Source organism: Rhineura floridana, chromosome 1 (assembly GCF_030035675.1).
Source record: "Rhineura floridana isolate rRhiFlo1 chromosome 1, rRhiFlo1.hap2, whole genome shotgun sequence".
NCBI classification, from domain to species: Eukaryota; Metazoa; Chordata; class Lepidosauria; order Squamata; family Rhineuridae; genus Rhineura; species Rhineura floridana.
Window position 1 is genome coordinate 12,525,340 of NC_084480.1, and position 14,169 is coordinate 12,539,508.

At 45.2% G+C, this 14,169-nt stretch overlaps 1 protein-coding gene across 2 annotated transcripts in view; it reads right to left on the bottom strand.

The window, feature by feature from the left end:
- Nucleotides 1–14,169, bottom strand: part of PSTPIP2 (proline-serine-threonine phosphatase interacting protein 2) — a 66,137-nt gene that overhangs the window by 16,239 nt on the left and 35,729 nt on the right. For both annotated transcript variants that reach the window (XM_061613626.1, XM_061613618.1), the window contains 4 exons: nucleotides 13,465–13,563; nucleotides 12,412–12,457; nucleotides 10,754–10,833; nucleotides 2,412–2,510 (listed from right to left, as the gene is read on the bottom strand). In XM_061613626.1, coding sequence (XP_061469610.1) covers nucleotides 2,412–2,510; nucleotides 10,754–10,833; nucleotides 12,412–12,457; nucleotides 13,465–13,563 — 324 coding nt within the window. The remainder of the gene's footprint in view (nucleotides 1–2,411; nucleotides 2,511–10,753; nucleotides 10,834–12,411; nucleotides 12,458–13,464; nucleotides 13,564–14,169) is intronic.

Consider the following 14,169-nt stretch of genomic DNA (forward strand, 5'->3'; position numbering starts at 1 on the left):
TATTACATTTCTACCCTGCCTTTCTTTTCATGATCGAAACCCAAGGCGGCTTACATATGGTTCCCAGGCGGTCTCCCATCCAGGCACTGACCAGAGCTGACCCTGCTTAGCTTCAGCAGGGAGCTGGATTCACGTGCCTTCAGACGATAACCTGGGACCTGGGATTTAAAAGTCATATGAAAGTTCTCCAGCTTTCAGTCTGGCAACCCCTCATGTAGCCTAACAAGAAGCAGATGTTGGGAGCACAAGAGACAGCCTCTCCAGCTTCCCACATCTGAGGCCCCTCCAGACATCCTTTATCTTGGGCGTTCATGATGATCTGTGCTCATGATCACAGGAGGCTAATTATAACTGATCTCACTTTCGACACTGTTCATGCCTGCAAAAGTTTCAGGGTGGACGTACTGTTCCATTTCCAATCGGGGCACGTCCCAAGCTTCCTGCTGAAGTCCTATAACTTTGCATACCATAAATGTCCCAGGCCAGAGGTTCTGGGTTGTCCCACTTGTGTTGCACCATAGCCCAAAAGTGCCCCTCCAGACAGTCATAATGCGATAACACCGAAAAAGCATCATGGGATGATTAATAAAGCGGAATGATGTGTGGATGGCCTGCTATAAATCCATCATGAATGCATTATTCCTGCATCAATAGCATGTTGCAGAACACACACACCCCACTCCGCAAAGCACCAGTGTGAAGGCCCTGACAGAAAAGCATAGTTGAGGCCACCATGAGGTCTTCAGGTAGCACAGGCAGCAAGGGAAGGCTGAAGAATGCAGGAAACTGAAATGATCAGGGCCAGGGCCAGTAATGGATTGATTCCATAAAGGAAGCCACAGACCTGAACTTACAAGATCTGAACAGGGTGGTTCATGACAGATGCTCTTGGAGGTCACTGATTCATAGGGTCGCCGTAAGTCATAATCGACTTAAAGGCACATAACAACAACAACAACAGGGCCAGTAAGGAGCATGCATGAGAGGCTGAGAGATGGATGTGGAGGAGACAAGACTGGATCAGACTGTTAGCAGTTAAACACAGAAAGAGAGACCTGGCTTTTATAAGATATCACACCAAAGCTTCCAGACTTGTAGGTTTCTTTGGCATAGGTCCAAAGCTTAAGACATTTCAAAGGATTGGGCCTTCGGAATAGGTCTGTTCTGTTCCTCCGTGCTTTCCTGATTACAGCCGCGGCTAGACATTACGATAGCCATGTGGTGTGGGCGTCTAGCTCGCCTCACCCCCTTCATAATCTTGGGCCAGTCACTATCTCTCAGCCTAACCTACCTCACAGGGTTGTTGTGGGGATGAAATTGAGAGGGAGGAGAAACACGTACGCCAGCTTGAGCTTCCTGGAGGAAAGGTAGGATGTGAATATAATAAAATAAATAAGTAAATCTAAGTCTAGATTCTCAACGGACCAATTTGGTTGCCTATTCTTCAAGGTTGCCTGGTTTACAAAGCCAGAGGCAGGCACCGGGGCCTTCTCCTTCTGTCCTCACAGGCCACTTCAGAGCTGATCCTGCCTTGCTAAGTGGCATTAAGCTCATGTCCTCATGTTTGGATGAAACAGGAAACTCTGGCTTATCAGAAGCCAGAAATTATGCTCCAAAGCAGCATGAGAGTTGAGGGGGAGTGTGCTTGGTCCTGACACTCCTCCCCACCTTCACAAACCAGTGATGGGGAATCTGTTGCCCTCCAGATATCGTTGGACTACAACTCCCATCACCCTAGCATGGGATGATTTGCATTTGGAGTTCAGCAACAAGGCAAAAGCCACAGGTTCCCCATCCCTGTTATAAGGAGACACTACTCATTAGATGTTACCAGATGAGTGTGGAAACTGTCCCAAGCAATGGTCCTTTGCCAGTAATGTACAAATTAGGCCTCAATTGAGGGATGGGGAGCCGGTGGCCCTCCAGATGTTGTTGGACTACAACTCCCATCATCCCTGATTACTGGCCACCTTGGCTGGGGCGGATGGGACTTGGGCTCCCCATTCCTGTCAAAAGCCATAACTTCAAATACTCCAAGTGACTGCCTGAACTGAGCACATATCTCCATGCCAAGGAGGGGCCTTTGGTCTGATCCAGCAGGCCCTCTTCTTATGTACCTTCACTTGCTGTACTGCTGCAGGGCAGGCTGCTTTCAAAAGGCACAAGAAAACACCAATTTAAAAAAAAAGGAAAGAAAGCTACCCCAAGTTGATATAATATGAACTTCTCAGAGCAGGGATTGGGAACCTGAGCCTCTCCCCCCACACTGCACCACCACCACCATCTGAGATGGTCCCGTCATCCTTGACCATTGGCCATGCTGGCTGGAGCTGATGGAAGCCAGAGTCCAACAACAACTAGGTCCCCAGCCCCATCCTAGAGACTGCAGAGAATGCCAGCCCTTTACTCACGTCGTCATTCTTGACACACTCCTGAGAGAGCTGGTTGACGTGGAGCCACAAGGCATTCCGGAAGTAGTTTATCCGTTCCGACTCTTGGCTCTCGAAGAACTGCGGGAAGAGCAGCAGGAGCAGAGGAAAGCATTGAAGCCAGAGGCAAAACAGGAGTATCAATTTTCTAAAAGACGTTTGCTTTATTCTTATTAATTCATTTTGGATATTGATAACCTTAATTATTATTATTATTATCTAAAATTTATTAGACGCCTATCTGGCAGGTAAATCCTGTCACTCTAGGCAACGTACAGTAAAAATAAAATACATATCAAAATACAAATTACAGCATACTAAAACAAATTACAGCATATAAATAAAACAACGTAAAAATCAGAATGAATTATGACAGCCAATCCACATCCTACACTGAATGGCTATAACAGATAACCCCACCAACTTAATCAAAAAGCCAGGTCTTCAGCTGCTTCCGAAAACACAAAAGTGATGGAGCTAGGCGAACGGCCACTGGCAGGGTATTCCATAATAGGGGAGCCGCAATAGAAAAGGCTTTGGACCTAGTGCCGGCTAGTTTAGCCACTCTAATTGAAGGAACCAGGAGAGATCTAGCTGCTGAAGATCTGGTACGACCACCTTCTCCGAGAAGAGAAAGTTTATTCTTCAAGTAAATCGGACCAGCATCAGAAAAAGACTTAAAGGTTATAACCAGTATTTTGAACTTCACCCTTGACACTATCGGAAGCCAATGTAGTTCCCGAAGGATTGGAGTGATATGTTCTCTCCAATGGCAACCCTTAATGAGTCGTGCCGCCGCATTCTGGACAAGTTGAAGTTTACGCACAGATCTCAAAGGTAAACCTACGTACAAAGCATTGCAATAGTCCAGGCGTGAAAGAACCAAGGCACTAACTACCGTCGGTAGAAGATGCCTGGGGAGGAATGGACAGATTTTACGAATAAGGGACAGATGATAAAGAGCGGTCCAACTTACGGCCGCTATCTGAGCCTCCATCGTCAGCTGAGAGTCCAAAATAACACCTAGACTATGGACTTGGTTACTCAAGGGTATAGAGACTTGATTAAAAGTCACATGAGTTATCCCTAAATTCGTCCGATCGCCTACCAGAAGGATTTCAGTTTTTTCAGGATTTAATCTCAATTTATTTTTAGACATCCATTCCCCTATTAACTCCAGCCCTTTGGTCAATTCAGTTACAGCAGCCTGTGGAGAGGATTTAAAAGACAAGTAGATCTGGGTGTCATCTGCATATTGATGGAATTGTAGGCCCGTACTCTGAATGAAATCACCCAGCGGTCTCAGATAGACATTAAAGAGCATTGGGGCAAGAATTGAGCTCTGTGGCACGCCACAATCCAGCGGCCAAGGCTCTGAAACCTCATCCCCTAGTGCTACTCTCTGAGTTCTCCCGCTGAGGTAGGAGCGAAACCAACATAGGACATTTCCTTGAATGCCCAAGGTCATTAATCGATCCAAAAGGATGTCATGATCGACCGTATCAAAGGCTGCAGACAAATCGAGAAGACCGAGGAAGGTATATTCTCCTCTATCTAAAGCTCTTCTCAAGTCATCGACCAATGCGACCAGGGCAACTTCAACCCCATGATTTGGCCTGAAGCCTGACTGAAAAATATCTAGATGTCTACCTTCATCCAAATAGGTTTGCAGTTGAATTGCCACTGCGCGCTCAGTCACCTTCCCCAGAAAGGGTAGGTTTGAGATCGGTCGATAGTTATTCAGAACCAGAGGGTCCAGGGCCGGTTTTTTTAGAATTGGAGACACCACAGCTTCTTTAAGTGCCATGGGCAGCAAGCCCTCTTCCAAAGAGGCATTAACTATATCCTTAATGTTATTGCCCAGATCAATTTTAGCATCCCTCACCAACCAAGATGGACAAGGGTCTAATAAACAAGAGGAAGGGTTGAGAGAGCCAAGAATATTATGAATTTCAACAAGGGTTAGAGGTTGAAAGTGATCCCAAGTAACAGCCGCATACTGATGGAACTCTGAGTCGGCAGCCGATGATGAAAAAGTGGGGATAGAGTCCTTTATCTTGCTGATCTTGTCCGCAAAGAAGTTTGCCAATTCATTACAATTTGCCTTTATTGATGTCACTGGGCGGGTGACAACAGCACCCGCAAGATTTCAAACCACTTGAAACAGTCTGCGAGAGCAGTCTTTGGCCGCCAAAATTGAGGTCGTAAAAAAAGTCCTTTTGGCTTTATTTAACTCCTTGCGATAAGTCCCCAATGCTGCCTTCAATTTTAAGCGCAGTAGGGGAGCGTGGAATTTTCGCGAGGATCGCTCCAGTTGTCTTACCAATTGGCGAAGTCCCCTCAGATGTGCGTTGAACCAAGAAGATCTGGTTCGAATTAAAGGAAGTGGGCGTCTTGGGGCTAAACGATCCAAAGCTTTCACAATCTCGGTATTCCATCCCTCCACTAATGATTCCACAGAGGATTCAGTCCTACCAGATAATGAGTTCCCAAGTTCACGAACAAGTAGGGTTGCCATATTGCCCGGTTAGCCGGGTTTTACCCAGATTCTTTGCATGCCACCCGGCGCCCGGCTAGCCCCGTAGGTGGCCCGGATTCTCACCTTTAATTTAAAAAAAAAAAAAAGTTTCTAGGTGGTCCGGTTCTGGAGATATACAGAAAAACATCAGCCGCTCCCCCGACTGTACTGTATACAGTACTATAGCACTTCGTAGCTTTAACCCCACCCGTTCAGCATTGCAGCCAATCAGAGAAGCCAGGATTGTTTCAGTTTCATTGACCTGAGGCAGTGTCTAGAAAACAAAATGGTGGTTCCCCCCCTCCTGTTTATCTGAAAATCTCATAAATTGGGTAAGTATATACATTTCAGTTTCTTTTCCTCTTGTGTGCAGGAGTCAGATCTTGGGCAGTGTTTTGAAAACCTTCCCAATACTTGCTTTTTGTAAAAGCAATGCTAATCCCATATGTTGCTTATCACTTGAGGTTGCATTTCTGTCCCTGTTTGAGTAGGCCCCACTGAATACACTGGGACTTGCTTCTGAATAAATAAACCTAGGATTGCACTATAAATATATTTACAGTTTGTGTAAATAATAAATATATTTGATAGTCATGCTTATATAAATATTTCTTCATTTATCATGTTTTTGGTTAGGAATCCTGACTGGTTGTGAGATGCTTAGTTTTCTGCCTTACTCATAGGAATCTTATGGTTGGTATGGTATTACATTTAGGAAAGTGATACTGCCTTTTGTGTTGTTGTTTTCCTATTTGCATTTCACTTATCTTTAACATCACTCCCTTACAGCCATAGAAGCAACAGCAGCATATGCAAGATAATTAACTCCCATTAGTGATAAGAGCAAGAATTTATAATTATTATTTCAATTAAAACAAGAGGCTTATCAATACTTTGAAGAGGACCAGATATTTATTTTCTTTCTGAACCCAGGACTGGGTCTTTCATGATGCCTGGTGGGGGGGTGGAGCAGGAGAGTAGTCGATAAGACAGACATCCTGGCATTGGTAATCTAATTAGCAAGGTATGTGTGGGGTTGTTGCACACTTCCAGGCCCAGTTTCATTTTGAGTATGGAGGTGGAACCTGTGTAGATGTGGTTGATCAAAGGGAGAAGAAATTTTGAGTTAAGCAAAGCTCTGCTTTTATAAAACCTAAGAAACATACAGATACTTTGAATGTCTGAGTGCCTGCACCAGTGGAATACTGGAGGAACTTGTAAAACTTGCTGCAACAATGTTTTGAACTGAGCATGTGGTGTGAAAGACTCCTTTTCCTAACATTTTGACTTCTTGTTTTTCTCCACCCACCACATCTTTGAAATATATCGTATATGGTTAACCGTACTGCTGCCCTGACTTACTTTATGTTTGTTGCTATTTTGTGTTTTTATTGTTTTTATATTGATTGTGTATTTTTATTGTTTTTATTATATTTGTAAGCTGTGCTGAGCTCTGTTTTTAACAGCAGAAGGACAGGATATAAATCCTCTTAATCAATCAATAAATACTCCATAGTGTTGGAAACTAGAGTCTAGGCATTTAAGGCTGAAAATGTTGCTTTTAAAAAAAAGATTTCTCACATCTTTCCCCAGTTTTTGGTGGTAATTCTTAGGCACAAAAACAAAACAACTGGACAATCCAAATATTAACATGCAAATAATATGCATAATATGCAAATAATATGCAAATAATTTGCCTAATATGCAAATTAGCCTGCCCGGATTTGTGGAACTGGAATATGGCAACCCTACGAACAAGCCCCGCCGAAGTCATCAATCGTCTGGGGCGGGAGAGCCGTAACAGACCTTTGGTTTCAAAAGGAGGCAAAAGAACCCCAATATCCACTTTCATGAGGTAATGATCCGTCCAAGAGATCGGTGTCAATTGTACATTTTCCAAAGATATGTTGGAGCCGTCTGCTGCAGAAACAAAAATCAGATCCAGAACATGACCCGCCACATGCGTAGACCCCATCTGTAATGGGAAAAGCTCCCAGTCCACCATCGTGGTCAAAAAATCCTTTTCTACTCCAGAGGAGGGGGCTTCAGCGTGCACATTGAAATCCCCAAGAACTATTAAGTTCGGGGAATGAGAGCGGGCTTCCAAGACTACATCCAACACCTCCAATAAAGACTCCAAGGCACATCTAGGAGGACAATAAACCAGAAGAAAACCCATTTTATTGTCCCGACTACTTTTACAAAACAAGCAGTCAATGATCTTAGTCTTTTGTAGAGGGTATCTGGTTAGACATAGAGACCGCCGGAAGATAAGTGCCAGTCCTCCACCTCTCCCTCCAGTTCTTGATTGAAAAATAAAAGTCAGAAGGGCACATAGCTGTTAAAGTGGGTGCAGCAGCAGCATCTAACCAGGTCTCCGTTGTGCCAATAGTATCCGCTTGTTCGGATAATCACAGAGATCCACGAGGGAGCTAATCATCATAATACGGGGGGGGGGAACATCTTTAAAATGTCAGCAAGTAAAGCAATCAGCATCAGAATTCAGAAATAGCATTGTTGTTGCTGTTATGTGCCTTCCAGTAGATTTCGATTTATGGTGACCTTATGAATCAGCGACCTCCAGTAGCATCTGGGTGTGTGGCTTGGGGATTATTATTTGTATTATTATTGAATGAATTTGTATCCCACCCCTCCTCCTGAAGGGGTCCAGGGCAGCAAACGTAAACAAAACAAGAAAAGCATTATTTGTTGTTGTTATGTGCCTTCAAGTTGACTACGACTTATGGCGACCCTATGAATCAGTGACCTCCAAGAGCATCTGTCATGAACCACCTTGTTCAGATCTTGTACGTTCAGGTCTGTGGCTTCCTTGATGGAATCAATCCATCTCTTGTTTGGCCTTCCTCTTTTTCTACTCCCTGCTGTTTTCCCCAGCATTATGGTCTTTTCTAGTGAATCATGTCTTCTCATGATGTGTCCAAAGTATGATAACCTCAGTTTCATCATTTTAGCTTCTAGTGATAGGTCTGGTTTCATTTGTTCTAACACCCAATTATTTGTCTTTTTCACCATCTATGTTATCCGCAAAGCTCTCCTCCAACACCACATTTCAAATGAGTTGATTTTTCTCTTATCCACTTTTTTCACTGTCCAACTTTCACATCCATACATAGAGATCGGGAATACCATGGTCTGAATGATCCTGACTTTAGTGTTCAGTGAGACATCTTTGCATTTGAGGACCTTTTCTAGTCCTCTTTTAGCTGTCCTCCCCAGTCCTATCCTTCTTCTAATTTCTTGACTAAGAAATAGCATTAGAATTCAAAAATGGCAGAATTCAGAAAGAGCAGAAAGTTGTAAATGTAACTTTTAAAACAATCCCAAAATTGTGCAAACAGCTGGAATTGCGCAGGTTCTGATGCTCATCACGCCTGTGATATCACGGTCAGTATGCAAAAGGTGCCCTGCGACACTATTGCGAGCACATTTCACACTCTACACACCAGCTCAACAGAAGCACCCACAAAACTTGCCAGACGGCCAATATTTTATTGGCCCAACCAGTAGAACTGTGCTACCAGAACTAACCAGAAGGGGGTAGTGAAGTACCAATTCCAGATTCTGAAGTGGCTCCACCCACAGCCTCTTTGATCTTAGCTCTGCTCCTGGCCTGAACTAGTTTTGTTTGTTTATTTATTTATCATTTATTTGTCCAAATAAATACTTAAGCAGTGAACAATCGTTTTTTTAAAAAAGTAACACTCAATACTGCATCCTGTGCAAAAAATACAACACTGAAGCCTGTGCAAATAAGAACATCTTCAGCAAACACCTAGAACACAATACATTCATTCATTCATTCATTTACTGAATGTATATCCCTCAAGTCCTCCATCCTGGCTCAACTAGGGCTCAGTCAGCCTACCAAAGCAAGTCCCCAAGAAAGGGGTGTGGCAGGGGCAGGGCGAGACTTACCCTTACCCAAACTCTGTTCAGCTCGGTCATGTGACCTGGCAACCCAGCACACCTTGACCCTGGCAAAAAGGGTGGTGCAGGTCAAACTCTATTTTAAAGGTTTGTTTCCCCTCTGCTAGGCTTGGGCCTGAATGGAATTTGGAATAAGGGTAAATCTTGTTCCGGAGAGCCTTTGGGAGGGACTGAAGGTAGAGCCTGACACTGATTTTATGCCTTCTACGTTAAATTTTACCTTTGTAGTCCCTTTAGTACCAATCCCTATATATATGTGTGTGTATGTGTGTGTGTGTATATATATTTTTGTTGTTATGTGCCTCCAAGTTGACTATGACTTATGGCGACCCTATGAACCAGCAACCTCCAAGAGCATCTGTCATGAACCACCCTGTTCAGATCTTGTACATTCAGGTTTGTGGCTTCCTTTATGGAATCAATCCATCTCTTGTTTGGCCTTCCTCTCTTTCTACTTCCTTCTGTTTTTCCAAGCATTATTGTCTTTTCTAGTGAATCATGTCTTCTCATGATGTGTCCAAAGTATGATAACCTCGTGTATATATATATATATATATTGTATTTTATGTATTCTATGTATTTTAATTTATTTTAATGTTTTTGTGATTTTACTGTTTACAATTTTATTATGTACATGTTTGATTTTATTTTTGTAAGCCGCCCTGAGTGCCCTATTATAGGGTAGAAGGGCAGGATAGAAATATTTAAATAAATAAATAAATGATACTGGCATAATTTATCCTGGGGCAAATGATGCTGGTTTCCTAGCACCTGGATTGCTCTGCCACACTATTTTCAGTCCCCTCGAAGGAGAATGCAGATATTCAAAACGCTCCTGAGAACCTGAGGGCATTTGGAAAACATTTTTTCCCCTCAACAAACTGTTTTCTTGCACCTCTTTTGACTTTGTTCACCGGTTGTCATTTTCCCACAGGGTACTGTGGGTCTCCTCCTGGTAGCTTTTCAAAGAAACCTCACCCGCTCAAGGAAGTAATTCTCAACCCACTGTTTCGTTACAGTTCGCGTGCAAATGGCAAGCCCACACCCAAACCCAAAGGGCAATCTAAAGGCTTTCACACAACGCTCAGAGATGAGGGAGGAAGTTTTCTCCATACAAATATTTCTACAATATAGCTGTTGCTGGCTCATCTGGACATCTTCCCCATTTTTCTTTTCTACATTAAATGTTCACAATTCGAACCCAGGATCCAATATTTAGAGTAAGGGCAGAGGACGTTTTTCAGACCAAGGACCGCATTCCCTTCTGTGCAACCTTCCGGGGGCCACGTGCCAGTGGTGAGCCAGACCAGGGGCAAGAGTGGGTGGAGCAATGCATGTAAATGTTACCTTTGTGCAGCAGGGCAGTTTCTACACACACTCACACACCCTCTCTATCCTCTGTCCAGACAAGCAAGAGGCATGATCCCAGTTCAAGGATCAGGGATGGGATCTGCAAATTTGCTGCTGCCACCCCCCTACCATTGTGGAGGAGACGGCAGGAGCGGAGAGGCCCCCAGGCTGAATGGCGGAGGAAGGAGAGGAACAGGAAGCAGAGATGCCCCACCGCAGCAGGGTGCAATGGGCGAATATCTGTTTAATTCCAACACACACACGCACAGTCGGAATTAAGCGGCTATTCACCCATCCCAGCCTGCAGCCTCGCTTTCCCCGTGGCGTTCTGAGAGTTCTGAGGGCCAGACAGAGAGATCTGAGTTTCTCCACCCTTGAGTTAAGGAAATGCAAATCTAACCCTGACAAAACATCCCCGTGAAAATGCCTCTCTCTGAGCAATACCGGCTGCCCCAGCGTTCCATCGCCCGAGGAGGGGCAGCTGAACCTTTAGCATTAGCGTTATTACCTCACACGCCTTGACATGCTCATTCTCCCATTCTTCCCTGATCTTCTCGAGAGCGCCGATGGTCATCTGATACACCCTGTCTGCAGTTGGATAAACAGAAAGAGTGACCAATCACATTTAGAGAAGGAGGGTTCCGCGTTCCAAACATACCCCTGGGAGGTCAATTCCCAAGCAAACGGCCTCAGAAACTAGAGTCAGCCCTAATGGTGAGGTGGTCCACCTCAAGAAGCAGACGCACAATGCCGCAAAAGGGAAGCAAAAGTTTGGTTATTTAATTGCATTGTTATTGATACGTTTTTACCACATTTAATTTTTCTGCCTTCTACACTACATGTGGGGAATCTTTGGCCCTCCAGAAGTTGCTGAACTACAGTTCCCATCAGCCCCAGCAAGCATGGCCAGTGGCCAGGGATGATGAGAGTTGTAACTCAGCAACAGCTGGAGGGCCAAAGGCTCCCCACACCTGTTCTACACCAAAATGTTTTGAGCTCTCTCCTGCTATAACTTTCAAAGCAGGGGTAAGGAACCTCAGGCCTAGGGACCCAATGTGGCCCTCAGGGCTCTCTCCAGGCCATTGACCTTGTTTTGTACCCTGAATAATTAACCTGGTTGGGATGTGTCCCCTGAACTCTGACAATGCTTGTTGCTTCTAGATGGAGAATAGAGAGGAGCTTGTGTAGATAGGCAACATTTGCATTTATTGCTCCACCCACTTTTGCCTCTCGCCCAACCCACCACTGTCATGTGGCCCCCAGAATGTTGTCCAGAAGGGAATTTGGCCCTCAGGCTGCAAAAGGTTCCCCACCCTTGTTTTAAAAGAGCAGGCACCATTTGGGGGACAAACCCCTTGCTTCTTTACCTAGCATGGCAAATGAACAGCAACGTCGGCAAAAGACAGGTCTAAATGTAAGCCAGGGTGTAGGGAAGAGGGCAGAGTCAAGGAGTCATAGTGGTTAGGAGTAGGGCAATGTGGATTCAAATCCTGATTTAGGGCACAATCCAACTCATGTTTCCCCCAGGCTAGGGGGATGCAGCGGGCCCCGGCTGAGCTTGCGGGTTTCCAGCACAACCAGGCTCCACCAGCAGAAGCCTCCCCTGCACCTGATCCATGCCACTGCAGCAAGCGGATGCCGCAGAGCTTTCTGCCAGCTCCTGCTCAGCCAGCCCCCAACTCCGCCGGCTTCCCATCATTTGGATTGCTCTGTTGGCCATGATGTTCACTGGTCGGCCATGAAGGCCAGTTACAACTACTATCTCACAGGGATGTTGTTGTGAGCATAAAAATGCCTGGGAAGACTTTGCTTTCCACTTCAGACTCCTTAGAGAAGAGATGGGATGCCAGGAAAAAGGGAGAAGTGCACCCACACACACACTGGGATTTTTAAAAACATGTAAATAAAAAAAGAATAGCTCTCAGCATCAGTTGTCCCTTACATACCTAAGGAATGCACCACCATTTAGGGTTGCCAGATGCCCAGATAGCAAGCTCTGGCTGGCTCTCATGCCTTTCACAGCAGTTCCATCTGTGTGAATTAGCCCTTTGTGGCATGGAGACGTCTGCTACCGTCTGCAGATCACGTTGTTGTTAAGGCAGAGGAGCAGAGGTCAGTGCAAATGTTGGCAACCTTACTCCACATGGGCAATGCAAGTTAACTCACCTGAGTCTTCTAGGGCTGTCTTTGTCTGAGCCAACTTTACAAACAGCTGGAAAGGAAGAAAATGAAGAGCACCCATTGTTAGACCGAGCAAGATAGCAACTCTCTGAAGAAGGGTTAGCCTAATGGGTTTCCAAACAGCCTGTCCGTCCATCCATCCATCTATTTCAGCCTTCTCCCCACAGACCACTTGAACATTGCTGATGATCTTGGTGGACCACCAGTAATGTAGTGGCAAATTCAGAAGAGCAGGGTTCCTTCATGTTGGTCACAGCCATGCACTTCCCGCCTTTTTGCTGCAGGGTTGAGAATGAGATCCTTGTTAATGCCTTCTTCCACAACAACAGACATCCCTATGAGCCAATATGCATTAAAGAGGAGAGTGTTAGCAACTGAGAAGAGTCTTCTCAGTGGCCGACTCACCTCCTTGCACTGTGATTGGCTCCAATCAGCAGGAATGGACAAAGAAGTATCTTGGAAGACTCTTCTCAGTGGCTCACACACTTCCCTTTCATGCCGATTGGCTTGTAGGATACTGGAGACATAGGGACTCTGCTGGGACCCTGCTCCCCAAAAAGTACGGGGTCTAAGCCCCCTGAGACCCTGGACAACTACACATCTGTGGACCACTTAAGATTCTTTTCCTGCCTGTTGTAGCAATTGTAATGCCCTGTGCTGGATGCTGTGTGATTTTTAATTCTGTTTCGATTGCTTCTTTCATTTCTTATGCTGATTTTTACTGTATTACAATTTGAATTCCATAGAATAATACAGAATTCACATTGGAAGGGTTCTTCACAGACATGCCGCAGACCACCTGAATGAGGCTCACGGACCACTGGTCCATCCAGTTCATCTACACTGACTGGCATCGGCTCTCCAGGATTTTAGACCAGGAGTCTCTCCCAGCCCTACCTGGAGACGTCAGGGACTGAACCTGCAACCTCTCATACACAAAGCAAGGGCTCTGCCCCTGAGCGGCAGACCTTCCTCTCCATTTCTGCATAAGGTCCCGCCTGTGCCTTGCCCAGGCCACCCACTCTGCGCCTTCGTCACCTTCTCCTGCTGCTTTTGCGTGACCAGGTTGGCACTCCGGTGGACCGCCTGCTCCGCCTCATCTTTGTCTCTGCACCGCTGTTCGTAGATCCTCTTGGCCTAAGGAAAAGGCACAACAAAACAGGTCACAAAGGATGCACCTCAAAATACTGCTACAAAACGGAGGAAAGATGTGCGAATTTGTTATTGTTAAGTCCCAGCGGGGAGGGTAGCCCTTCTGGTTGACAGGAATTGAGGAGACAGTTGGCATTTTTAAACTTGGAAGTAATTATAAAAGAAGTGAACAGTGAAGAAGTTATTATTATTATTACTTCTGAACCATTAATTTCTATGGCACATGAATAATCATTAAGAGTAACTTCTAAGCTTACAGCTAAAGACAAATCTCTCCATTTCTAAACCAGGAAACTTTTTCAGCCAAAGGGCCACATTCCCTTCTGGGCAGCCTGCCAAGGGCCAGTGGCAACAGTGGGCAGAGCAGCTTAATGTTACCTTTATAGAGTAGGATGGTTTACACACACACACCCGTCACCATCCTCCATCCAGGGAAGCAAGAGGCACGCGCAGAGTTCAAGGACATGTTCCAGCCAGGCGAAGCATTCAAGGGCCAGATACACAGGCTTTCTGATTTGTTTGCAGGGAGGTCAGACAATGGCCACATTCACACCAGACATTTAATTCCACTTTAAACACCCATGCCCTCCC